The 26,786-nt window shown below is 43.0% G+C and overlaps 1 protein-coding gene across 3 annotated transcripts in view; it reads left to right on the top strand.

Moving 5' to 3' along the window:
• The first annotated feature begins 23,567 nt into the window (after positions 1-23,567).
• The window catches only part of LOC131573220 (proton myo-inositol cotransporter), a 147,979-nt gene continuing 144,760 nt past the window's right edge, over positions 23,568-26,786 (top strand). For all 3 annotated transcript variants that reach the window (XM_058826952.1, XM_058826951.1, XM_058826950.1), the window contains exon 1: positions 23,568-24,416. In XM_058826952.1, the coding sequence (XP_058682935.1) occupies positions 23,870-24,416 (547 nt within the window). In that variant the 5' untranslated portion in view covers positions 23,568-23,869. The remainder of the gene's footprint in view (positions 24,417-26,786) is intronic.

The following is a 26,786-nucleotide window of genomic DNA, read 5'->3' as shown; positions in this document are numbered from 1 at the left end:
TATTCAAAGGCAAAAGTCTTCTTCATCTGTCTCTGTGAGCTCCACTGGAAAACAGCTGTCTCATTGCCCCCCAAGGCTTCAAATTTTCGCTTCACTCTGTTCCAGCACTTCACTGTATCACAATTACTCTACTTTTTACTCAAAATCTACACTTTGAACACTCCATTCCTCCCTATATCCTCTGTCATGAATTAAAGGAGTTTTTTCAGGACCTTATTGTCCATCTCCATAGCTTTAACAGAAAAATATTTCAGCTTATAAAGCATCTCCTTATTCTCTACCTTTTCTGAAGCTTCTTTTCTTTACTGTCTCTGATAGTTTATAAAGTCTCTTTACATGTTGATTACTCTCTTTTTCTCTCTCTGGATAAAAGGATTAATCTGCAAGTCTCATCTGGGTAATGAAAAGGTTAAAATCTTGCCCAGGCTTTTGTAGATGGTTCTGTGATCTCTGCCAGAGCAGCAGCTGGAGCTGTCTTCGATAGAAGATTCTTCATGGCTGCTCTGCAGTGTGGTTGCTGTCTCAGCCTGCCGCAGGTCCAGAGCTTTTTTCCTTTCTTTACTCGGCAGTCTCTGGTGAATTCAGTCACAGCAAAAACTGCAGCCGAGCCAGGGACCGGCCTGGCCCGGCCAGAGCCCGGGGCAAGCCCCGCAGGCCCCATCTCCTGGCCGGGAGCCGCTGGGCCCAGCCCAGCCCCCGCCCGGGCTGCATGGCCTGGGCAGGGAACGGGAGGCCAGCCGGAGCTGTGTTACCTTTCACAGCCAGGAAACAAAGAGAACAAGAGAGCTCTGGCTTTACATCTTAAGGTGGTGTTCACAAGTTGATCTCACTTTTCAATGGTCAAAACTGCTGTCAATTCTTAGAAATGACTGATAATTGGTCAGGAGAAAAGACTCCCATCAGCCACCAGCAGCTTCACTTCCTTAGCTCCCAAAGCTATCTTAAAGGTAAAGCCACCCCATGACACCCACTCACTGTGCTAACTCCTGACTTCTGGTAATGGCCATATTCTTCCGGATGCTGCAAAAACAGATCTAGAAGCATGAAAGCAGTAGGCTGCAAGAATTGGAGCATATCCATTGACTCCAAGGCATGTAAGTAAAGGCTTACTTGCCTTAAAGGACTAACTTCTCCTGTGCATATATTTTGAGGATTATTGGAGAAGTAGCTTGGGAGAATTTCTACTGAATATAGTTAACCTTGAATTTGTAGATATTCACCGGATTAACTACTTTAAGGACTTGTAGCACAGGAGGAGGAGAATGCTGCCTTGATGCATGACAAGGTGGCATGTTAGCAGCTTTTTTTTTTTTGGAATGTTGACCTTTGCTCAAGCATTGACAGAGATGCTAGTGGAAGCAGAGGCCATGGTCTCTCTGCAGCCTTATCTAGCCAAAGTAGAGGAAGATTAGAAAAACACAGAGATAACATAAAATATGACAAAATATTCAAGTCACTCGTGCATGAGAAGATTCCTTCTGTATACTGAAGGTAGATGCAGATGTAAGTTGCCTGATACCAAGATGAAGGTAGAATGCAGAAAAACCGCATGTGAGTAGCATTTTTTGATGTGAGTAGCATTTAGTGATAAGCAGCTGGACCCAAGAAAGAAAACGTTTATGTCTTGGGCTTTTGAGTGGATACACTGAGAATAATAGCACCATGGAGGGCACTGATGCCAGCATTTCATTGCACCTGTAAGCTTCTCTTCAATGCAGGATGGAATGTCACAGAACCCACCTTCTGAGGTAGAGGTGACTGGATTTGTGCTGAGAGCCCATCTTTCGAGGTAGAGGTGATTTGATCTCTGCTGTAAATTTCAGTAATGGATACTACAACAACTGGAGAGATTGTTTTTCAGAATTAGAGCTGTTGTATATGATGACCTGTTCAAAATGCATGGGCAGATGCTGGCCTCACTGATCTCTCAGCCTGCCTAGGCTGTCTTTAAAATTCAGTTTTCTTAACCCCAGATCTATATAGCAATTTCTTCTGCCTCTGAATGTAGGCAGAAATATTGTCTCCTCAGGACTGCCAGGATTCTCTACAGCTTCCATGGCTGCCAGACTGTTACTAAATCCAGCTGCAGAGTTTTTAATATTCAAGGTACAAATTATATCTGGAGCTGGGCATCTGAAACTGGTTCTTTTCCTCCTTGTAACAGCTGCTTCTTTCAGCATTAGAGTTGTGTGCAAATGGCTCTTCTCTTCCTGGCACTGACCTTTCAATTTGAAATCATAGTAATTTCCTTTAGGAAACTATCTGCAGAACTTTTGCATATTTGGGGAAGCAGACGGTCCTGGGATTGGTCTTGTTGATGTTCTTCCAGCCCTTTAAGGTTTGCCATCGTGTAGTCAGTTGAAAAATGCACGCACTGGTCAAGGTATTGAGGTGGTCAAGGCTAGTGGGAGTACATCAGTGAGTGCTTGTGTGTTTATCTTAGAAGGAGACACACAGTGTCTGCCAAGCCTAAGGGTGGTGTTTGAACCCTGGGTAGGCTGGTGTGTTTGTGCCTGGGAAAAGGATCTTGATTTTACCTTTCTGACCTTGGTGTCTCAAGTGCAGCTGCTGTATTAATCTTTCTCAGTAGTCTTTCAAGGGTGATGGAGCCTTTGACATTTATTTCTCAGTAGGAACCTCATGGGAGATAACAAATAGGATTTGGTTCTTGTTGATGGCCCCAGTGCAGCTGAGGGGCACTTGGGTGGTAGGGCCTGACCAACCTTATGTTATATATGTTTGGAAAGCAAACATTCAAATTACTCAATATTCCCCACCAAACTTGTTCATTGTGGACATGCATGGGTTTTTATCTCTTTTATTAGTGATGGCATAGCTCTGGAGGGCAGTATAGGGTCCTGGGAAATGTGGCGTTAGTGCTAAATAGCAAATGTTAGGCTCCTTGATATCCAGAAAATTGTGGCCCCACTGTTGCTCATCCTGTGTGTATGCATTAGTCATTCCTATCAGAAACACAATGGTGATGGCTCAGGTGAGCTGGCCTACCACAGCAGTACCATGTATCTGAATGGGCAGCTCAGGCCCTTGACCTGGAGTAACATCTATGATATGTGGAGAAATTCTTGTGATCCCATCTGCAGGAAAAAGCCAGGCCCACAAACTGGAAACAGAAGATGTCAGAGACCCTCTGGAAGAAGTACAAGGAGCAAACACAGCAGATGTAGAAGTAAGGTCAATGAGAACAGATGTATTGTGGAGAGTGCTGCACAAAGGTAAGAGCCATCCTTTAGGTGTCTGTTTCTGTGCCCTGAGCAGGCAAATGGTGCACACAGTGCACATGCTGTATTGAGGAAGTGTGCAGGTGAGAAGACAGCAAAGAGCATAAATAGATGCTGAGCACTGCAAGTGCACAGTGGACATAACAGAGCAGATGTGGTCTGTATAGTGCTCTTTGGGATGCAGAGAGGAAATTGCTACCTGGGGAGATGTTTGTGGTCATGCAGATGTAACCTAAGGTAACTGTAATGCAGTTCTTGGTATCTGACCACATCCAGCTTAAATATGCGTGTCTAACGAGCTAAAAACATTATTTAAATGTCTATTTAAAACCAGGTTTCTACAGGGAGTTGCCTTTTACCTCTGGTCATCATAGTGTTTCTCCAAAACAGAACAAGTTTGTATATAATGTATGTACATTATTATATATGCACTCAGGCAGTGTTACTAGCCTGGTAGGCCAAGTCATCTGTAGCCATCACCATTCAATTTCTGAAGGGAACACATAATGTATGTGTACAGGATGAACTGTGTTAACAGACATAGAGATAAATATGTACAGAAAAAGACCACAATAACAAGAAACATTTGCTCTGAATGAGGTCTTCTTTAGCTCTAGTAATTAAGTTTCATTTCTGTGCTATGGATGTGTTTCGAACTTGTAAGGCAAAATCTGTGTTAACAAACCCAATAAACTGGGCCTATTTTAACAGCTATTAAGTGGAAATTAGTGTCTTTTGGGGAACAATTAGAGCTCCTCCTAGTGCCTGTGGAGTAATATTGTAGAGGAGCTGTACCAGTTACTCTCAAAATATCTTGCAATTTCCACAGAAATAAAAAGTAATTAACAGCTTGCATTAGTGTTCTCATTATCTAAGTTCTGAACTGTTTCAAGGCTAGGATTTTAATTGGAAAATTATTGGAAAGCGTTCCCTTAAGAGCTATTTCATTTTCCTTTCTATTTCTCTGTCTTATATAAACAGATTTTTGAGTACTTGTTTGTGATACTGCTGCTAGGGAAAACAGTTACATCTTTGGTTTATTAGAGCCAGACAAGACAACTAGGAGAACTGGATAAATCTGTGCATTTTCATGATGAGAATGCTTGAAATTACCCAACAGCATGTATAATTATTTTCTGTTTGTCTTATATTTTCAAAACAAATTAAATTGTTTGTATACTCTTTGTATGTATACTCTAAAGAATATTAGCTAGCTAGTGATTAGAGCCTAACCTTTAAAACCAATAAATCAAACTGGGAGGGAGTTATTCTAGCCTATTTGATTTTACAATATTCTTCCTGAACTCTGCTATAGTAAAACTTTTCTTTCCAAAGGAATTCAAAGACATACAAATGCTAAGTAGTACTTTAGTAATAGAATTGCATTAATATTTACCATAATCTATATAAATATAAGGGTTTGCTCCACCTGGAAAAGAGGAGATTTAGGGATGACCTAATTGTGGCCTTCCAGTACCTGAAAGGAGCCTACAAGAAAGATGGAGTGGGACATTTTTCAAAAGCATGTAATGACAGAACAAGGGGGAATGGTTCAAACTGAGAGTAGGTTTAGATTACATATTAGGATGAAATTTTTTACTGTGAGGGTGGTGAGGCACTGGGGCATGTTGCCCAGAGAAGTTACAGATATTTCATCCCTGGAACTATTCAACGCCAGGCTCAATGGATCTCTGAGCAAACTGGTCTAATAGAAGAGTGTCCCTGCCCACAGCAGAGGGGTTGTAATGAGATGATTTTTAAGGTAATTTCCAATCCAAGCCATTCTTTGATTCTATGAAGTATACAAAAAAATTCTATTCCATAGTTGAAGCATAATGGCAAATTTAGTTTGAGAAGTTCCACATGTTTTGTGTCAAACTAGGGGACAGGTAGTTACTCACTTTGCTCATGTTACAATTGTTGCCAAAAGGCAGCAGCAATTGCTTTTAGACTGATGTAAAATCCTGTTTTAGTGAAGTAACATTGTGGGCTTAAAGCTGGTGAAAGTATTGATATGTGTCAGCTGAACTATCCTAGAGTTTGATCAAAAAACTGGCATTGCATTGGGAACTTTGGCAGACAGTGTGACAGAACTATTTAGCTTCGGGAAACTGGGATATTTTGGCAATTGAAATCCACTAAAAGGAGATAAAGCCCCCCAAATACCTTGAAAATTTTTTTGCATCCTGGAAATGTTGACTATGGTTTTATCTCCATGTAGGTATAAATTGAGAATGTCTAGGTAATTAAATGTTCTGCTCAAACATTTTCACTGTAAATTAATCATCTTGAACCATGCTTTTCTACTTTACTGTACTCTTGAGAGAGCAGTTTTAAAAAGCACACAATTACTTTATGCTTGAGATAGCAGAGGATCCAGGGCTCTTGACAGCCAGTGGACTCATTAGGACAATAGCAGATCACACTAATGAGTGGGGTACCAGCTGTGAAGCAATGCAGCATGTGGTGCTGCAAGTATGCATGGGATGAAGATTGACTTTGATCATATTTCAGCTCAGTATTAAACTGGTCTCACAGACCACTTGGACAGTTTGTGCAGTGCAAGGACTGTGCTTGTGGCACTAAAGCAGGAAACCTGTTTTCAGAGCCTGTGATCTTCCTTGCTGCTGAAGAAGCATTGTGCCTACCTAGAAGGCAGCACTGTTAGGTTGCTACGATAAAACAGTACTTTATGTAGGGACATAAAGAATGGGAATTTAAGCCTTAGCCTTTGAATGATACCTCTTTTTCTACCTTTGTGCTGCACTGAGTCCCTCCTAGTCTTTGAAAGACTAAAATTGAGCAGAATTACCCAATCCTGGAAACTCTGATAAGAGGAAGCATCTGCTTTTCAGGGATGGCATGTTAAGAGCCTTTGTCTCTGAGATACTTCTGTCTGATGTTAGTATTTAGGGCCATGTATGTCAAAGGAGGATTCTTTCACTCACCAAAATAAGCTGTAATGAAACAACATATTTATCATGGATAGAAGAGTTGACTGTCTAAAAAGCAAGTTAATATGACTTTACCAGGACAGTGAAGAAAACTTAAGAAAATATTCTTCTTACTGTCAGGTTAAAAGGTAGATTGAAATGTGATGTAGAGCACAGAAGTATACTGCCTTAGCAATGAGCTGATGAAAGCACCATCTTTATTAATTGCACTATTTGCATAGAGGATATTGTTCAGTTTGGGTGAGTGAACTGAAATATTTCTGAACCTGCTTGGGCATAATTTTTTTAAAGATGTCATTTGGCTTGCAATAATCTTATCTGCATCAACAATCACATCTGAAAATGGAGCCATATATCTCAAGCAGACATTGAATTCCTGTATCTGTTGAATCTAAAGCTGTCACCACTCTAAATATCTTTTTAGTCTTTCTGTTTGAATTGTGGTTAACTGCTCACATTATAAAACCAACCACTTCCAAGTAATAATGACAAAATTCCTAAATTTGGGTATCTGCTTCACTACACTCACCCCTATTGGCATTTGTTCAGGACTTTTTCTGGCTCCTATTGCCACTTGAAATGTTTCTGGTGAATCTGTTCTGTTCTGGTGTGACTTTTGACTAAGTGAATGGAAATAAAGTAAAGGATCAGTCTTTTACTGTGAAAGATTCTGGTACTTGTGAACACGTTACATTTGTCATCCAGAGAATGACAGATTAAGTGATAAAAGGAAAGCTACACTTTCCCATTTGAGGTGTTTTGCTCAGTTTAAGGTCTAGTTCAGAGGTATTCAAAGTACAAAAACTAATGGAGCTTTAGTTGCATATGATAAAAGGCTTCAGATATTGAATTATGAACTCTTCCACAGGGCTTGTTGGAAACAGTACAGGAGATATTTACCCTGCATTAGCACATAATATTCTGAAATACACCATTTCTGTCAGGTAATATTTTGATTGCATGATTCAACTAATAGTCTCCTGCATGCTATGTAAATACTATCCTTGCTAGGTCAAATTCAAATCATTAATAGTCACATTTGATTTTTGGTTGTTGCTGTTAGATTCAGGTGTTACTAATAGATTGTAAATCTGCTAAATGAATTGTATTCATAGAACATGAAGTGCAGCTGTTGTTATTTCTCAGATTAATCACACAAAATTACTTTTGCTGATGTACAGGTTAACGTGAACAATCCAATTGGATATTCAATAATCATATTGTCATCCACTTATTGTAGGCAGAAAACTACCGATTTTTAGAATTCTGTTCTAAACAAAGTATGTTTGACTGGACATACAAGAGAAAATATTAAAACAAAAATGCAATTGAGACCACTGAAATTTAAATTCTAGTTTTTGCCCTCCTTCCTTCCTGTTCAGATGGTTTCTAGCATAGGCTTTGACAGGACTTTGAACAGCTCCTATCAAAGTCCTATGATTTACAGCCATGCAAGCATGGCTCTTGTAGTCTTTTCTTCCATTCTATCAGACAGCATTCAGCCCTTTTTCCTCTTGGTGAATTGCATCTCTTCTGTAATAGATGGAGAGTTGGCAGAAAAATGGCTGGAATAGTTATGAAGGTGAGAAAAAAACCCAGATGAATTATCCTGACATAATGTGCATTTTATATTCCCTATTCTTTCCTTTCAGTATTGCTACTTTCAGTGGTCTTAAACCTTTGAATTAAGAAGCACAAGAGCACAAAGATAAGGTGTGACCTTAGACCTATTTCCATTAACATGTAGCATAACTTTGTCATATTTTTCTTTGCTACTGCTGCTGTCAGACTTAATTCTTAATAGCATACTTCAAAGGCTTAAAATTAAAGTAATCTAAAATATCTGTCAGTGGCAGAAGAAAACCATTAAACAATAGCAAGTGAAAATCTAAGAACTATCTTAGGCTAAATGTTACCCACATCAGTTGGTATACCAGAAACCTGATTTTGAATTATCTTGTAGTCTTGATTAGAAATTTTTTTTCCCCCATTTATCAATCAGGAATGAGATGGAAGTAGAATTCCTGAGCACTTAAACTAGCTCAGGCTATGACTGTGCATTAAAGTAGGAAATGAGAGGTTCTGGTTTTTGTTTTTTTTTAAAGTTTGTCATTTTAACTTAAACTTCTGAAAAGCTGATCACCCTCTCACCAGGAAACTAGCTTTTTAAAAAGGGTTTGTTCTCCTGCATGGTAATTTCTCCTGCTTTAAGTTACTTGTTCATGTCTGTTATTCTTAAATGTCATGTGATTAAAATAAAGCCTAAAATAAAGACTTTCTCATAGCCAGTTCCTAATATCTGACTAATAGTATTGCATTGTGTAAATATACAATTATTGGATTAAGAGAATGTTATTACCAAAAAAACCCTGCAAAGTTGCATCACTCACTGGGTTGGTTTCATAGTGTGGAAAGCATATGGGGCTCCTAATATTGAGAACCAGACTGCTTGCAACACCCAGCATTGCTCTGTCAGGACTTGGGTCCACCTCTTGGTTCATGTACTATGAAATTTTAATACTGTTCTGATGAGGCAAGTCAAATATAGAAATAAACTTTACTTCTGACACTCATCTTAAAGGAAAGAAAGACATATTTCTTTAGTAAATACCATATTTAATCCCCACTATTCCAAGTAGCTCTGAGAATGACTAAGATCATTTGCTTTCATAATGATTATTAATGTTCTCTCCAAAGCTGGGTTTGCAGATGAGACCACCATAGTAACAATAGAAAACAACTTTTTCAGTGATGACTAATAATATAGGCAAGTTGGGTGGACCTCCTGGATAGTCTGAAATAAATAAGATTGAATTAAGGATCTGCATTCTGTGTCTTTAAATTTTATTTGAGATACTAATTTTCCTTTGTCTCTCTTTCTATTACCTTTTATGTCATGTGTGTTTTATGGTATTTATAAAAGGTAGTGTTATTTATGTTAGATAAACGTCACAGGAAGTGAGTAAAGTATAAATTCAGTTCAATACAAAATACATGTATAATATGTTGTTTATAAATGTATTTCACTGACTCTACATTCAGTCAAAAAGCCAGGCAGGTCTCTGGGCACAAAGGAGAAGCATCAGAGTGTGAGCTGTCCTTATAAACTTGCAAATATGGCTGCATTAGGCTAAGCTAATCACTGCTGAGGCAAATGAGCACCAGACCTGGAATACTAATAGAGGCTTCTGGCCACAGCCTGTGGTTCATCCAGGGAGACATGTGGCTGGGAGAGGGCTATGAAAAAGCAGGATCAGATGGAAAGGAAAAAGTGAAGGAGTTTCTGTAGTGGTACAGACTAATTATTTTGGATTGACAAGCCTGGGACCTGTGTTTACAAAGGCTGGAAAAGGAGAAACAACTACTAAAAAGCAGAGTAAGAGAAAGACTTTTAAAATAACAAAAAATAAAATCAAACTAAACCCTACCTGATGATGAAAGAATCCACAGAACAATTGCATGTCATAGGACTGAGAGAATAAGGTTCACAGTGGGTCCAAGTCTTTACTTACAACTCCCAAGGAGCAGACTTAGTTGAAAGATCATGTCAGCTACTTTCTTAAACAAAAGAGGTGAAAGAGAAACTGATGCAGCAAACTGAGATGAGGAGAGGGCAATGCCAGGTAGTATACTTGGGGTGATGTTGGTCCTATGTATTTCTTAATGGGAACACACCTTTCACCATTGTCTTGAGCAGAGTAGGCAACTGAATGTCATCCGAGTATGTTGTTTTACAGATGAACTGTCTTGGTGTGTAGTAACTTCAAAAACTGTTGAGTTTAACAAACAGCTATTTGAGAGCTTGTTCTCTGCCCCTAATACAGTGTATCAGGTACTAAAAAAACAGTGAATAATCTTTTGTAGAACAAGTGCTGGCTTTGGGTGCTATGTAGGAATCTGTTGAAGCCTGTTGCAAATGTCATTGGGTTTTCCAGAGTTCAAGAAATGCCCTGTGGTGTCAGACCAATCTCTGATGGTGAAAACTGAAAATTCTGTTTAGGGAGAAAACACAAATCTAGCTGCTTTCTTCCATCCATTCCACTTGTACTCCTCTACTATCCACATCCATTGGATAGTAGAGGAGCCCCTGAGGGCTGCTGGAGGGGAAAGTCCTGGTGTGTTCGTTCAGCATCTGATACAACACCTACTTGAACCTTTTGCTTCTACACCTTTCTATGGCAACAGATTCCACAAATTCACTACAACCCATGGGAAAAAAACCAGTTTATACATTTTAAATTGATCCCCTTCTATTTTCAGTGAATGACCATAGTTCTGATACTTAAAGGATTTGGTGAAAAACTTGTGCATGTAACTTTTCTTCTGCTTTGTGATTTTGTAAGCTTTACATGTATGCCCTCTCAGCATTTTTAATTCTCCTTGCAAAGCAGCTGATCTCTCCCTGTCATCATTTGAGTTGCCTTTCTGTGCTTCTTGCCTCTCTCTGGTATTTCCTTCCTGATGTGTGGAGAGTGGGGCTTCAAATTGTGTTTGAGATGAGAGCTTCCCAAGGTTTTGCATGGAGGAAGAACAGTGTGCTCTGTCTTGTTCTACTGCCCTTCTGGGTTCAGAAAAACTGGATCATCAGCTATTCAGTGCTGCAATGTGCAGTGGCTGGGCCTGTCCCAGCCATTTTCCTTTGGCATATTCCTGATCTTGAGGCCATGTCTTTATGGTGCTCCTAAAAGTGAAATAAGCAAAGAGACCTGGAATTCCCTGACTCCAGTATACGAATTAATGTTCCTTTTGGAAAGTTGTAAATAGGATTTACTCCTGCCAACCAGAGGCTAACCACCCTTTCCCAGGAGGGGATCAATGACCACAATGAATCACCATGGGTTATGTTGCCACAGTCACAGGGGTGCAAGGAAAGATTCCCCAGAATCCTGCTTGCGGTGGCTCTTGCCTCATGGTTGTTCACACTGCTGGGTAGGGAGGGAAATTGTTATTTCTGGCAATGAGTATTTGACTGTACATCAAATCCCACCATTTATTTTGATTTCCATATTTTTCTTCCATGAAATGTTTCATTCCTTTCCATCATAGGCTGTTTGCTAAATTAGAAATTCACTTTAATATCAGTTGCTTTTGAAACTTTTAGATTTTGAGAAGCAATCAGTAAGGCGCTGAAATAATTTACATGACCAGAAACTGAAACCTAAAGATACTCAGTCACTGCTGCAAGATTTGCATTAATATTTATCCACAAATGATTATGGATATTTTATTGTGAAAAACATCTTATTCATAGAGCTATATTACTATATAGTATATAGCTATATTACTGTATAGCAAAGCTACAATATATACTTCTTTGCACAGACATTTCCAATCCCACATGAAACCAGCCTTTACTTTCATAGGGTTCCTTCTACAGAAATGGTCCTATTAATACAGCAAATGGCAAAAGACCAGGCAGCATTGGGTCTTGGAAGGTGTATTGCAAAGGAGAAGCATATAGGAGAATCCAGGCCCTCAAGCCCTGAGATGAAGATACCTGGCTGATGGACTCCATGTGTCACTGGGAAGGCCTCAACAGGACATTTGCCTGTAGAGGATCAGCTACTGGCTCCTATAGACCTCAGGCCATCCCCTCCTCTCACCAGCAGTCTTCCTGGGTTTCCAGGAGGCTGGGACATAAGCCATTTCCACTTTATTGCTTCTCTTTCTCTTTGCTCCCAATGTTCAGAAGATGAGGCACTCAGAAGGCAATGTATGATTTTGGGGTGAAAAAATCCCATATCAGAGGGGCATACTCAAGAGCAAGCAACATTCATTAACTTTTCGTATTACTACTTTTCTCTCTTGAAGAAAAATATTAACTTGAAAATGGTAGAAGAAACATGGCTTTTCTTTTACACTTGGTTTTTCTCTTTGTGTAGTTTACTATTCACAAACTGCAAACATGTTACTTGAGAGTCTATTTTATTTCCTGAAATATTTTTGTAGCTATGTGATGTGAACAGTATTTGTGTCTGTCAGAACCATGCAGAAGGTAGAAATGCCTTCGAAAGCACAAGAAAGCATCTGGATGCATGTCAGGTGTTGGGTTTATGCCTGAGGCTGACAAGGACTAATTGTCACTAATAGCTGCCTGAAAGAAGCTGAGCAAGGTTACAAAGCATGTAAACTGTAAGTTCAGCAAAGTACTAGCTCTGAATAGCTGGAAAGAATGCAAACGAGACAGAGGGTGTTCCTCTGTGAAATCACTTTGTTTGAGTTGTTTGATAAACCATTCTTCAAAGTAGTGAGTTAGAAATTACCTGCTATGAAGGAGTTTGAAACAGCTGGTCCTCTTACACAAGTCCTATGATTTGAAATAGAACCCTCAGCTTGTCTGCAAGAGTCAGATCTCTCCCTTATGAACACACTGCAAAGTCTCCTTTAGGAGGTTAGGAGGAGGGTTTATGTACCATGAAGGTGCTTTTGTTTGTATCATGTGGGTAATGTTCTCTGGTGTCTGAAAGCTTGCTTCCAGGGAGCCTTTGCTGCAGTTCTTGCTGTAAAGAAGTCAATCCTAGCAACTTCAGTGTAAATGTAATGCTTTGTATGTTCAAACACTGAATGCTTTAAAGCATTTATTAAGGAACATGGAGGAAGAGGAGTGAAGATGGGAAGATCAGTAACAGCAATAGATTTAAGTTCTAAGGGCTGTTGCTGCCTTTTCTTTCAGAAACCCTCATAATTCTTCCGTTTGTAACAGGGTTTTGATGTCCAGCAGGGGAAATGTGCTGGGCTCCAGGAGTATCTCTTCTGCATTGCACAGAATTCAGATCAGCATTTGGGGAACTGTAAACTGTTAATTGCTATTTCCATTCTCTTCCTTTTAGTCCTTGTGATAATTTTAGCAACTGCATAGGAATGCTACATTTCAGAGTAGAGCTTGGCATCCCTGGTTCCAAGCATACCAGCCACAACAGGTATACTAAATGAGGTGAAGGAAAATGATACAGTGTGGTAGGGGTCTTCTTTAAGGAGAAGGGTATAGATTATAGGTGTAGCACTTCCTTTTTACTCCCAAAGCTATGCCAAACTGAGAAGTAGGCCCCAAGCCTGTTGTCTGACTACCCTTGGGCACTATCTTGAGTCTTGCTCCAGTGCCTGGGAGTAGCCAGGGCTCCATACCGAGTCCCTGTGTTAACAAGCAGCCAGCAATAGCTGTTTTTGAAGACTGTCAGTTGTGAAGATAGAGGTTCAAGGCTTCAAATCTTAGTGCCTATTCCTGCTAACAACAATGTTGCCCTGAACTCAGTTGTTTCTTTTTTAGCCTTTCATTCAAAACAACTCTTTTAAATGGTGAAGTGAAGCACTTCAGTCTGATTTGGAGCAACCAACAGGACCTGAGAGAAATCCTGGGGATGGCTGGGGATAGGTTGCTCCTGGGATCATTCCCAGCAGGCAGTATGAACATGGCTGCATCAGTTCTGGCTTTCTGTCTCACCCTACTCGTGCCACATGTGCTCTTGGTGATGTACACATGCCTTTTGTATGGAGGGCAAAGCTGTCTTGTCCAGGGCACCACTGTGCTCCCTCAGGTAAATGTCCCAAGAGTAACAATGACCTGTCCAGGAATCACTCCCGCTGACCTACAGTTGCCTGTATCTTATCTTGCCTTTCAAAATAAATGTAACATTAACCATCTTGCAGTCAGCAAGGTCCTCTCCTGCTTGCCATGGTTTTCTGCAGATTATAGACAGTGGTCTATCATCTTGCTGGCCAGCAATATGGATGCTCTTGAGTGACCATCACCTGACTCCATGGGTTTGAATGTTCACAAGATATCTCAGTGCTCCCTAACTGCTGCTTCCCCACTGCACTTCTGTCCCCTCCCTGTGCTGATATGTGCAAAGACCGGACAGCACAGCACGATTCACGTGTGCCAACTAGTGCAAAAAAGCTGTTCATTACTTCAGCCTTCACTGTGCTGTCTATCCCATGCACCTGTGGACCCATGTTATACCCATGCTATCTCTTTTTACCTTACTATCCTTTATGACCCTCATTAATTTTAGTTCTAGCTGGGTTTTAGCTTTCCTGATTTTACTCTTCAGTGCCTAAACAGTGCTTTTTGTTTCTGCTTCCTGCATATTCCCTGTCTGTATTGTAGTTCACCTGGATGGTCCTTGCCTAGCCCGGCTGAAGCTTCCTGTGCTCCTGCACAATGGTATAGTTCCATGCATGAGCTCTCAGTAAGTTCTCTTTAAAATACAATTAGCTCTTCTGGGGACTTTTCCCCTTCACAGCTGTTTCCCACAGGCTATTTCCTGAATAAGTTAATCTGCTCACCCAGAGTCGTGTGGCTCACTTTCCTGGCTCTGCTCTCTCTGTCACCTCATGACTGCTGCAGCCTGTGACAAACCACCCACAGCCTGAGCAGTGCTCTGTGACCCCTCTCATCCCCACTTCTTCCCTGTTCCTCAGCAGAAAGCCAAGCCAGCATGAACAAGTCAGTCATGACTGCCCTGCTCTTGTGTTAGGAAAACGTTACAACTGCTCTCTAAGAACATGCTGGATTGCCTGCCCAGTGCTGTGTTGCCCTTCCAGCAGACAACCAGGCGGCTGAAATCTGCAGTGAGGACACGGGCTCCAAGTCAGAGGCTTCAGCCCCTGCCTCCTCATAGTCTGCAGTCTGTAGCACTCATCTACCACAATATACCCGAGATTGCTCCTTGCTGTGATCTTGATCCACAAACTCTCAGCAGGTCTGTCTCCAGTTTGATACTGGGGCACTGTATTTGTCAAGGAGCTCCTTAATGTAAAGCATGACACCCCCAGCTCTTCTAACCCACCTGTCCTTCCTAAATACTGTGTATCCATCCATGGCCACATTCCAACTGTGTGCAGCACACCACAAATTCTGTGTCCCTGACCGCAGTTTCTGCAACTGTGCCTGGCAGTGCAGCTGCTCCCCCTGATTGCCGGGCACCTGCATCACTGAGGGCTCCTGGGGGAAGCCTCTGAATGCCTGCTTTTTGATGCAAGCAAAAATGGGATGGGCTCAAATCTGCTTTACTTAGGCATATAATTTGGAGCTGTAGAGAGAAGCAGGTGCAGAAAGTTTGCATCATTAGTGAAAACAGCCTGGTACCTTGGAAAGCTGCTAGAAGAAGGTCCTGTATATTTAACTCCCATTCTTTCACCCAGAGCACCATCAGAAGTACCTCCTACATATATCCAGGGCCATGTGTTGTGTCATGTTGAAAAGCAGGGTCCTCACTGAACGTACAGATGCTTTTAAAAAGTCAGTGGCATTGCTTTGTGATGGGTATTACTGATTGTTCAACACTTCCTACTGGCAGCCCTAACCTTCCCAGGGGATTAGCACATGCGCATATCAAATGCTTTGAAGGGGTCAAAAATCACCATTAATGCAATTTTCAGGAGTCTTTAATGTTATATTTAATATTATCACCTTGGCTCCTATGCTGCTTGTCAGGGAATTGTTAAAACTTCTAGAGGAAGTTCCAGAAAACACTTCAGAGAGGGATCTATTCTAAAATGCAGCAGATTTTAATACTTGCAGCAGAACAAAATAGATTAAAAAAACAAAAAAACCCATCCATTGGTGAAAACAGGACTTTTGAATTTCAGATAAAGAAATAGGCAAGGAAGCAAATACAAATTACAGTGTGCTGCAGCTACATCCTCTTTCCCAGCAATGGAAAGTGCTGGTTTTCAACTTCCACATCCCAGTATGATACCTGGCATGTGTCAGTCAACTTTAGGCACTCTGAGTGTATTTTGCCATTGTACAGGGAATTCACATGGTACAACTCCCTTCTCAAAGTTGCCTATCCCTCATGGCACAGTCCTCTCAGAAAAAATCTCACTTAACAAATTTTGATGGATTCATGGTCTGTCAAATCCAAAGGGTCAACCAACTTAATCAGTCAGTAACTGGATTCTTCCTGGTGTGGTTCCAGTTTCATTTGCAAACTCAGAAAGAGCACTTCTGTACAGTGTTCTGCTCTGAGGCAGTGTCAGGGCTGACAGCAAAGCCAGCTTTTAGCCTGCAGCTTACAGGATACGGTTTTAACTTCTTGGAACTTTAATTTGATGGAAATATTTTGCATTGATGAGGTGAGAGTTTATAAAGTAGCGAATTCATGACAGGTCAGATGCTACTTTTCCAGGGATGGAAAATAGTGTTTAGTCATAAATAAGCCTGAAAGCCTTTCTGATTTATTTTTCATTAAATGATAGACAGCTGATGTTCTGGATATTCTGATTATATAATCTGTAGAAGGATTTGGTTTAGAAATACTGTCCACCTTTTATGGAAGTGGACAGTGATAAATAAAATTTATTTGTTTGAACAATAGAATGAAGGAGGTCTGGACCAAAATTAATGGGTCTGCATGTAGCTCTCTTCTTCTTATATATGTCTTCCACGTACACCAGATGCTAGGTGCATGCTGGAATACAGCATTACTCTGATTCCAAAAATCTGAACTGACTGAGAGATGGGCTGTTGCTATTTTGGGCTTACCTGCAGCACTTGAGGAGGTTTCTGTTTGGCAGACAAACAGCTCTGTGTTGGCATACATCTGCTTGAAGATACAGTGTAAGAAGAGCATCCCTGGTAGCCCTGGAATCTCATGGGTAGTGAGTTGTGCCAAGTCCTTAATTTTCATGCTGCCTGGTGTTGTAACTAAGTAATTATAACTTTTCCAGGGTAATAATGGCTTCAGAAGGATTGTAACCTAGCAAAGCATCTTTGCAAGTACACAAATGTAAAAAATCCAAATTGTGCAATAATGAAAGTCTACATCCTTCTCCACCTCTGCTACCTAGATGCAGCCATTGGGGCACACTGGATTTAGCAGCACGTTTTCACATGTGTTGCTGCTGACTCTACCAGAGACTCTGTTTCAGTCAAATCTAGTTAGATCTTCCTTTTGACAGCCAAAGGAAAGCCAGAAGGGAACTGTTCTGCCAAAAATTGAATCCCTGCTCTAAAGCATAAAAGAGTTGTAGATTTTAAAATTAGAGAGAAACCATTAACTTCAAAAAATGTGTTTCTTGCAATTGCATTTTCAATAGGACTGAAGTGGGTTCGCTGGAATTCATATTTCTAGAAAGAAAGTGAAATAATGCAAAATTTGAGTCAGTTATTTTGGTAAAGTTACCTGGGATTGAAATAGCGTGTGATGTGATGTCTAGGCAACCTTAGCTGTACTGCTGCCAGCCTGTCAGGCAAGGAATGCTTCATCTCACAGTTTGTCTTTCTGCCATCACCATCATCCACACCCTTCCCCAGTGCTAAGGCTTAAACTCTTCCTATTTTTTAAGCAATTTATCTTTTGACTAGTAGGATTAAATGCATGGTGCCAGTACATTCTTTATTAATAAATTCTGATGCTACTTTCATTTTGAAGGATTTTACAGAGGAGGTCAATAGTGATGTCCCAGTTTATAGCTTCAGATAATTGCAGTAGAAGGTAAATAACAGGCTGAAGGTCTCACTGCAGACTGGGACACTCTGGAATAAGAGTACTATATAGCAGCATCCAATCAAGGAGAGGTTGTTTATATGAGAGGTGACTTTTGTTGAGATATTGGAGAAGAGTATAATCAGGATCTGTACATATGAGAACCCAAATCAAACACTGGAACAATTATAAACAACCAAAACTGTTGAGAGTTCAGAGATAGGCACATTCAGATAAATGAATGACTGTCAAGATAGAGAAAATGGCTGGAGAAGGAATGTTATATGGGGACCAGAAAACTATAGAATGTATCTGAAAGTGTCTTCTTTCCAAAGAGACCAAACAACATTGTAGTAAGATGAACTTTGGAACAAAAGAAAGTTTTATGGCAATACACTGCTTATTTCAAATAATTTCTAAACTTCTATTTTCAGATCCTGTTTTTATTTTTTAGAGAATTCCTTACAGTCTCAACTTTATATAACCCATACAATTACTGCAAACTCAACAAACTGGTGTGATCATGGGTCAGGGTTTGTGTCTTCTCAGCAGGAAGAAATATTTTTCATAAAAAGCTGCACCCCACCATGGCACACTGATAATGTAAAATTATGTGTACGGAAAAGGTTTCTGAACCTTGAGACTACAACCAAACTTGCAAGAAAAGGTTCTGCAGTTACTATCATTGATTTTCCAAGGTTTCGGACATTATGTAAGCTGCTGTTATAAACTGCATTTGCTGATCTTTTTTTGCATACTCAGCTAGGTGATTTCCCTCAGCCCAGTACAGTAGTATTTCTCAACTCATATAGCAACTAACTGTCTGCGAAAATATTGTAGCAAAATAATTGACTATCAAAGCACTATCAGAGTTTAAGGCATCATAACAGTAACAAACAAGATATTAGTTTATGAACCTAAAAAACAAAAGGGGCTGGACATTGTATTGCTGAAACCTATATGAGGTTAAAGACCTCATGCTCACCCCCACAGCACCAAATGAGATGGGAAGAATTCTTGGTTTGAGGATTTGCTCCTTGTATTACTCCGTTTAATTTTTTTTTTAGTGCAACTAGTTTTATGTAAATAATATAACCATCATCGATCAAGCTGACCTTCTTTTGCCACAGAATCACATCCTTTTCTGCCTCACTGTCTGTCTAGCCCCATGGCTCTTACATTCTTGTCTGCACATCAACATAATTTCCTTTAAGAATCCATCTTTTCCTTATTGAACCTATAATCTTCTTGAGAAGCAAGTAGGAGACTTCCTGGGTCCTGAGACCTGGGCTGAAGCAAATCCATGAATCTGGCCTCCCACTTGCTGGGAGGCTACTGACCATCAGACTATCACACAACAGACCTACAACATCTCTCTGTGAGTCTTGGCTGGTCTGAAGTCCCCAGGAGATTTCAGCACTCATACACCCACTTCTGAGTGTCTGCACAGACAGGAGTTATTCCCCTCTTCTGGTCTGGCAGAGTTCTGGAACATGTACGAAGTCCTCAGTAATTTTCCTGAAGACATTTTCTGAGGTATGCGATGTATCAACAACATAAGAACAGTAAAATCCTGTGAATATTCCTGCTCTCTGTGAAACAAAAACAAACTGAGTTTTTGAAAGCTGGACCAGTTTTTTGCTCTAGTTCACAACATCCTGGCAAGAAATTGTACAAACACCTTAAAGGAGAGAATGAGAAAGTGCTCTGAATCTAAGTGTTTCAATTAAATATTCAATCTCTTGAAAGCATAACATCTATCTAAAATCCACTCAAATCCTTCTTTGAATCTGATGCCCTGTCTTAGGTTACTAATCATACCTACTGAATTTTCAATTGATGTGAAATAATTTATAAGTCAGCTTTTATGATGAAATGCAGTACTATGGAGAGATGATCACAATAATGAAAATCTACAAACCAAACAAATCCTCTGTCTTTCTCATGAAGTCAGTCTTCAATGTAGTGCATCTCACAGCTGAACTTTTTGTTGTGTTTCTTCAGGGTATCTTTTTAGGAGAGAAGCTTGACATCGTGATCTGATGAGAAATTATGTCTGTTTGTGCTTGTGTTGGGCCATCAATGGAAAAAAATAAAAGCTTTTTGTTAGCTCTCTTGAGTCTCTATTAACTGCAACATACAGAATGCCTCCAGCATCTGAGGTGGCTGTTAAAAAGATGGGTTGTTTTTGTGACAGCCAGCTGTTGTGACAATATTCTGTAAAAGCATTCCTTCTAGCTGGCTAGGGATTTGGTGTGAATGCTGTTTCATGCACTGTGTCCCACATTTTTATTTGGGGCTTACATAAAAAACACTAATGAGTGTTGTGCTTGTCAGGCAAGTCTGGAGACTTCTGGAAGATTACAGCTTCTCTCCTGCTTGTGCTGTAGAAATGTAGGCCAGTCTGGTCTTGGAGAGCTGCTGGACCTGAGGGGATAGTTCCTGGTAAACCACATATTGGATCAAGGGTTGATGTAATCTTTTTGGACTTCAGTAAAGCTTTTGATACCATCTCTCACAGTAGCCTTCTGGACAAAATGTCCAGCCAGCGTTCAGCTGTTCAACCAGAGAAAGTGCCAGATTCTGCACCTCGGATGGGACAACCATGGATGTATGGACAGACTGGGGAATGAGAGGCTGGAAAGCAGTGTCACGGAAAGGGACCTGGGGGTCCTGGTTAATGGAAAATCAAACGTGAGTCAGCAGTGGAGGCAGCCGGGTCACCCATGTCCTGGGGACATCAGGCACAGCATTGCCAGCTGGGCAAGGGAGGGGATTGTCCCACGCTGCTCTGCACTGGGATGGCCTCACCTCGGGTGCTGGAGGCAGTTTTGGGCCCCACAATATAAAAAAGTCATTGAACTGTTAGGGAGCATCTAAAGGAGGGCAACCAAGATGGTGAAGGGCCTTGAGGAGAAGCCATGAGGAGCAGCTGAAGTCACTGGTCTTTCAGCCTGGAGGAGACTGAGGGGAGACCTCACTGTTGTACATGCCACAACAAATTCCTGAATGTGACCTACGCCTTCAGGGCGCAGAGCACACCACCGACAGAACTGGCAATGACAAAGGAGCGAGGGATGGGTCTTTGGATATCCAAAATGGTTTAACCTCCAAAACGCTCCAGGTACAAAGCCAAGAGTGATCTGAGGGTACAGGATTAAATACAGGGTGACAGGGATGGAGTTGAGGGCCAGGGCCCAATCGGGACAAGGGAAATTGGTACAAAGGTATGACTAGGGTCTGGGAAAACCAATAGGATAATGGGGGTGGGGCAATGCAGCAAACTGAGGCCAGTAGGAATCAGGGGAAGAAAGAACTTTCTGGGGATTAACCATAAATGGCAAACAGGTGGAACAGGGATTACATCAACTTGGTGAACCAATAGAACACCAAACCTTGAGATCTATTTACATGTGTCTGCAAAGGTTGATGTGTGGGAGGCTCTTATCATCACAACCTGGAGGGGTGTCTCTTCTTGCCTGCTTTGGGCCCTCCAGAGTTGAGGTATCTGTATAACACACCCTTGGGTCTCCACACCTCAGTGCAGTTACAACTTTTTCACAAGAAGAAAAAGAGGGGCAGGCACTGCTTTCTATGGTGAGTAGAGATCAGACCTGAGAGAATGGCCTCAAACTGTGTTGGAGGAGATTTATGTTGGATATTAGAAAGAGGTTCTTTCCCGAGAGGGTGGTTGTGCTTTGGAACAGACTCCCCAGGGTAGTTGTCACAGCACCACCCTGACAGAGTTCAAGTGTTTGGACAATGCTCTTGGGAAAATAGTGTGACTCTTGGGAATGGTGCTGTGCAGAGCCAGTGTTGCACTATATTAGGAATGGTGAGGCAGTATGACACAGACTCTCTTGTGGGTTGTACAAGAGAGCAAAGTTTATTATTCCAGATCTTTTTTTATAGACAGGTCTGAGAGGAAAAACTCTCATTGGCCATTAAACTTACACGTCACTATCACTGGTCAAGTGGAACACCACCCCTTGACTGTTTCTTACAAGTAAACAACACGGATCCTAAACAACACCTGCAAAAGGTTGTTGTCCTTCTCCAAGGACTGTCTGGATTCCTTTTTATGCTTTCTCAGGCCAGAGTGAGAACCTTGTGTGACTTAGTTTCACACAGGCTCTGTGTTTCCTGCTTGCTTCTTGCATTTAGCATCCACAGGGCCATGATGGAGTTCGGCTCCATCATCCTGGTGGGTCCCTTCCAACTGAGCATATTCTGTGATTGTCATAACTTCATTCCTGATGCTAGAACCTGGAACTGATTCTTGCTCTAGTATTGGGTTGGCCCATATTGGTCTTTAACAAAATAAGAAATGCCCTGTGCCAATCATACCATGTTACCCAAATCTTGACTAAAAATAACTGAATGTTAACATGCATTTAATTATTATCTAGTTCAGGCTTCTCCCATGCTCAAACATGCAAGCTGACCTATTGTATTAAGAAATCCATTCCTACATGTCTCTAACTGGATTAACTATATAGGCATTATTATACTGTTACTAGAATTTATTTTAGTAACTACAGCTATTTTATTTAGTTGGTATTATCTGGATCAGTATTAGTATATCACAGCTTGCTTTGAGGCAGAGGCAAACCACCAAAGAGGCTGTGTGCAGCTGGCCATGTTGGACTTTGCTCCCTCTTCTAATTTTTAAATTCACATGGCTATGACTAGTACTGCTCACAAGGTGTGGGCTGGTAACTGATCCAGCTAATTACCAAAATTCTCTGGCTACTGGCTATGAGTAACTTCATTATGAGAATCTCTACAGAAGACAGTTAAGTCAGAATGAAAAATTCGTTTTATCCATATATGCCAATATATATACAAGAAGTACAAATTATTGCATTGTGGTATTATGATATATTCTTTTCCTCCAAGGTATGCATTGCATCTGGAAGGCCCTTCCATGTGCACCGGCAGCAAAGCTTGCCTGGGTCCTCATGGAGCCGAGCACCTCTCTCTGCTAACAGGATCTGCCATGTTCTGCATCCTGGTGAAAAATCCCCAAAAAGATTGTTTAAAGGTGGAGTGAGCAAAACACGATACTCCAAACAGAAACACGAGAACAAGCTCCAAACTCTGCTCCTACGTGGTAAGAAACCTGTCCTTCTCTGAACAACTGCTGGAAATTCCCCCCCCTTTTTTTTTGATAACAGAACCAAAGAATTGTTAGGGTTGGAAGGGACGTCCCTCCAGGGAGCGAGACATCCCTGGGCAGCCTGTTCCAGTGCCCATGCCACGCTCAGCGCTTGCTTCAGCTCCCCGTACGGCTGGCAGGGACGGGGGCAGGCAGGCTCGCTCAGAGCCCCTGCAGTGACAGCCAGCGACTGCAAAGGTAGCAGTGCCAAAGGGCTTTTTGGAGCAGTGTAGCCCCAGGGCCCTTCCTGTTCCACACTCTGAAAAGGAGAGCAAGGGAGGTCGGGACAGTCAACCTGAAATGCTCCCCGCAACTGAGCCTGGACGAAGAGAGCCGGGAGACCCCCGCAGTGAAAACCTGCTACTTCCGTGCTCAGCAGCACAGCCAGTCTCACCCAGCGCTTCAGAAAATGACAAACGCGGACGCTGAACGCTGTCTCCGTTCAAACGATGCAGTTATTAAGACAACTGCGATCCTTACGCGCGCCTGGCACCTGGGCAACGCTCCCCAGGCAGTGCGGGAACCGCGCGGGCAGCCCCAGCCGGCGCCCCCTTCCACCTCATGTCGGCGGGGGCTGCCAGCAGGAACAGCTCCGCGGGCTCGGGGATCAGCCCGGGGGCTTGCATGGCGCCCACCCACCCAGGGCTTCCTTCCTGGCTTCCATCCCGACTTCCTTCCCAGCCCCAGCGAACACCGCCAGCCCCGCCGCCCGCCCGCGAGTGAGCGCGGCGGGGTCGCTCGGTGCGCAGGCGCTCCGGGCCGCGCCTGCCCCGTACCGCGCACGGCGGGGGGGCGGCCGAGCCCGCCCCCTGCGCCCGCCGGGCCGCGCTCGCCGCTGTCCCCGCCTGCCTCCGCCTCCAGCTCCGCCCGGGCGCTGGGAGCGGCGGCAACTTCCCCTCAAGTCCGCCCGGCGGCTGGGGGACGATGCGACCCAGCTGAGCGCGGCCCGAGAGGGGCGGGCGCGCCGAGGAGAGGCAGCGTCGGCAGCAGCGGCAGCCCCGCCGCCCTAGTCTGAGTAGCCCGGCAGCCGCCCGCCTCAGCCCCCTGCCCTTCCCCGGTCGGGGCGGGAGCCGCCGCGGCCGTCCCATGTCCCGCAAGGCCAGCGATAATGTGGAATACACGCTGCGGAGCCTGAGCAACCTGATGGGCGAGAAGAGGCGGCGGCAGGCGGACGGGGCCGCCGGCTCGGGCGCGGCGGCGGGCGAGCGGAGCCTCATCGCCGCCGAGTCCTGTTCCAGCCTCAACAGCGCGGCGTCGGGCGGAGAGCTGGAGCGGGCGGCGCGGCGCCAGTTCCAGCAGGACGAGACCCCCGGCTTCGTCTACGTGGTGTCGGTCTTCTCCGCCCTGGGGGGCTTCCTCTTCGGCTACGACACCGGCGTGGTGTCGGGGGCCCTGCTCCTCCTCAAGAGGGAGCTCAACCTGGACGCGCTCTGGCAGGAGCTGCTCGTCTCCAGCACGGTGGGCGCCGCCGCCCTGTCCGCCCTGGCCGGCGGCGTCCTGAACGGGCTGTGCGGCCGGCGGCCCTGCATCCTGCTGGCCAGCGGCCTCTTCACGGCGGGGTCCGGCGTGCTGGCCGCCGCCCGCGACAAGGAGACGCTGCTGGCGGGACGCGTGGTGGTGGGGCTGGGCATCGGTGAGTGCCACACTGCCCCGCCGGGCTCCCTCCCCCGCGGGGACCCAGCTCTTGCCCGGCAGGGACAGTGCTCCCCCGGGGCAGGTTTAACCGAGCCGGGAATCGCCTGTCCCTGCACGCCCGCAAACCCCATGCGGTGAAGCAGAAGGCGAAGTGGCCCCGGAGTGCCCGCGGTTGGGGAGCTGGCGAGGGGAACGCTTGGCTGAGCGAGGTCCGGGGCGGGGTCCCATGGCCATCGCAGCGCGGTGTGTGTGCTTGCCCTCGTCGATTTTATTACAGGTGGTGTGGTCCTGCCCCGTTGCTGGGAGAGTTGTCTGGTTTTTGTACGGGGAGAGTGGTCTCGCATCCTTTCAGTAGTTTCATCTTTAGGGTCGTCTGTCAGTGTCGACAGCGCACGCCGCAGGCTTTGCATTTGAAGGTTCTGGGAAGTCAGGGGCAAGGAGATCACGCCGGACTTTCTGAATTGTAAACACCTCTTTACTGGTTCCCCGCATAGTTTTTCTTGGGCACTAAAGGAATTCCTCTGGGGCAAAATGAGGTACTAATCTCCCTGGTCTGAAAAAGTTAACCCTTGCTTTGGAGTTCATTAATGACATAGTGAATGTGAATTGCTGCTCTTTGCCTTCCTATATAGGTTACAAGCAGTGGATTCTCATAAAACTTTATAGCTGTCCCAAAGAACTTGCAGGGCTGTTTCCTCTGACCTATGAGACTGGTTTCTGTGCCAACTATATCCTAAATATCCCTCAAATGTGGGTTGCGCTTCAGCTGCCATCCTATCTGGCAGTAATTGAATTGTACTCATCATCTAAGATGGGCTGTATGAGGTTAATCAGAATCCTTGGACTATAGTTGCTATAATCTTGCTTCCCTTTCTATCTGAAAGCACAAGGATAAACTGAGAACTAAAACTGTTTTCCTCTGTGTAGCAAAGTTATGTTTCTTAGCCATTGGATAATTTTCTGAGTCCTCAGGCTTGTTATAGACACACTTTTTCTGATGCAAATCATGGCCTTATTAAGGAAGAGGAGTTAGTGAGTCATGATAAGGGCTGTCAGAAATAAAATTGACTCCATCCATGAAAGGGCTCATGCTGGTTTTCCCATACAGCAACATCTTCGGCTTGCAGTTTTCTTACCCCAAGTTGGGTGGTTCTCATTTATTTTTTTTAAATGCTACCTCTCTGTGTGTTTTTTGTTTAAGCAAGACTTCAGGCTGCAGAATGTTGATAATATTGGTCTTGAAGTTTAGGAGGCAAAACTGACTATGAGATTGAATGGATAATAGGAATTTTGATTCCTATTGATTGATGACAATATGTGGTACATATATTTAGTGGTAGATGCTAAAAATACCAAGTGTGATGTCTTTTTGTGTTTGTAAAGCTTGTGTTCCTTTACCGTAACTGGTTACAATGACAACTTCAGGGGGTGTAGAGAAATGAAATGGATGGATGGTTTGCTTGACTCCTCTGTGTGTGTTTTGGAGAGAGATATGTGGACATGTTGGAATTGTCTTACAGTGGTTCATATAAATGATACTCGAATTGTTGGAGAGATACGAGACTTGAGACTTAATATAATCAATATATAAACCACAGAAATGAAAACTAGGAGCCCTACATCTCTTGTGTGCCCTGGGGATAGCAATCTCTCTTTAGCCTCTGTCCACATGAGGGGCAGAGGTGGTTGTTCTGCTGAGACTCTGGAGAGCTGAAGAAATGAGAAATATCCTGAGGATTTTGGAGCATAAAGACACTAATTTATATTTTAAAAATGTGTTGCTTTCTCTCTTTTTTTTTTTTTTTTTTTTCATAAATCACAGACTGCTCTTCTTTATGTGATGTAGTTTAGGGCCTGAAACAAGGCTTTACCTCAGATTGCCATGACTGAAGCATGACAAGAGACTCCAGGAATTGCAGAGTCCAATCCTAACACAGTTTGTTTTACAAAAGAAAAAAACTGTTGTGGTTCAAAGCTGTTCTCATATAGCAAACTGGAGCAGTCTCTGCATTAAATCCCCCACCAGAGGGAGCCTGGATAATTTCATGAAGGCATTAGAAATTGGTGGAAGTTTTTTTTTCTTCCCTTTCATTTTTTGGAGACTTCTCATTATCATTTTACTGCCCAAAGTGAGCCAGAACTTCCTAGTGTTGGTGTAAGATGTGTGTTCAGTAATGTGACACTTCAGTGATAGTACGAAATGCTAAAATGTGAGTGTGCAGTGGTGTAGTGTTACAAATGCTTTCCTACCTGAAAACCAGTAAAAACTTCTTAACTGTGTAGAATATTATACATTTCTTAGATTTCTTTCCTATAGCACTCTGCAAATTACCCATCAAGAGATCTACTCTAGATACATGTGGGATTT

This window comes from Poecile atricapillus, chromosome Z, assembly GCF_030490865.1.
Source record: "Poecile atricapillus isolate bPoeAtr1 chromosome Z, bPoeAtr1.hap1, whole genome shotgun sequence".
NCBI classification, from domain to species: domain Eukaryota; kingdom Metazoa; phylum Chordata; class Aves; order Passeriformes; family Paridae; genus Poecile; species Poecile atricapillus.
This window is presented reverse-complemented; position numbering and strand designations above follow the sequence as displayed.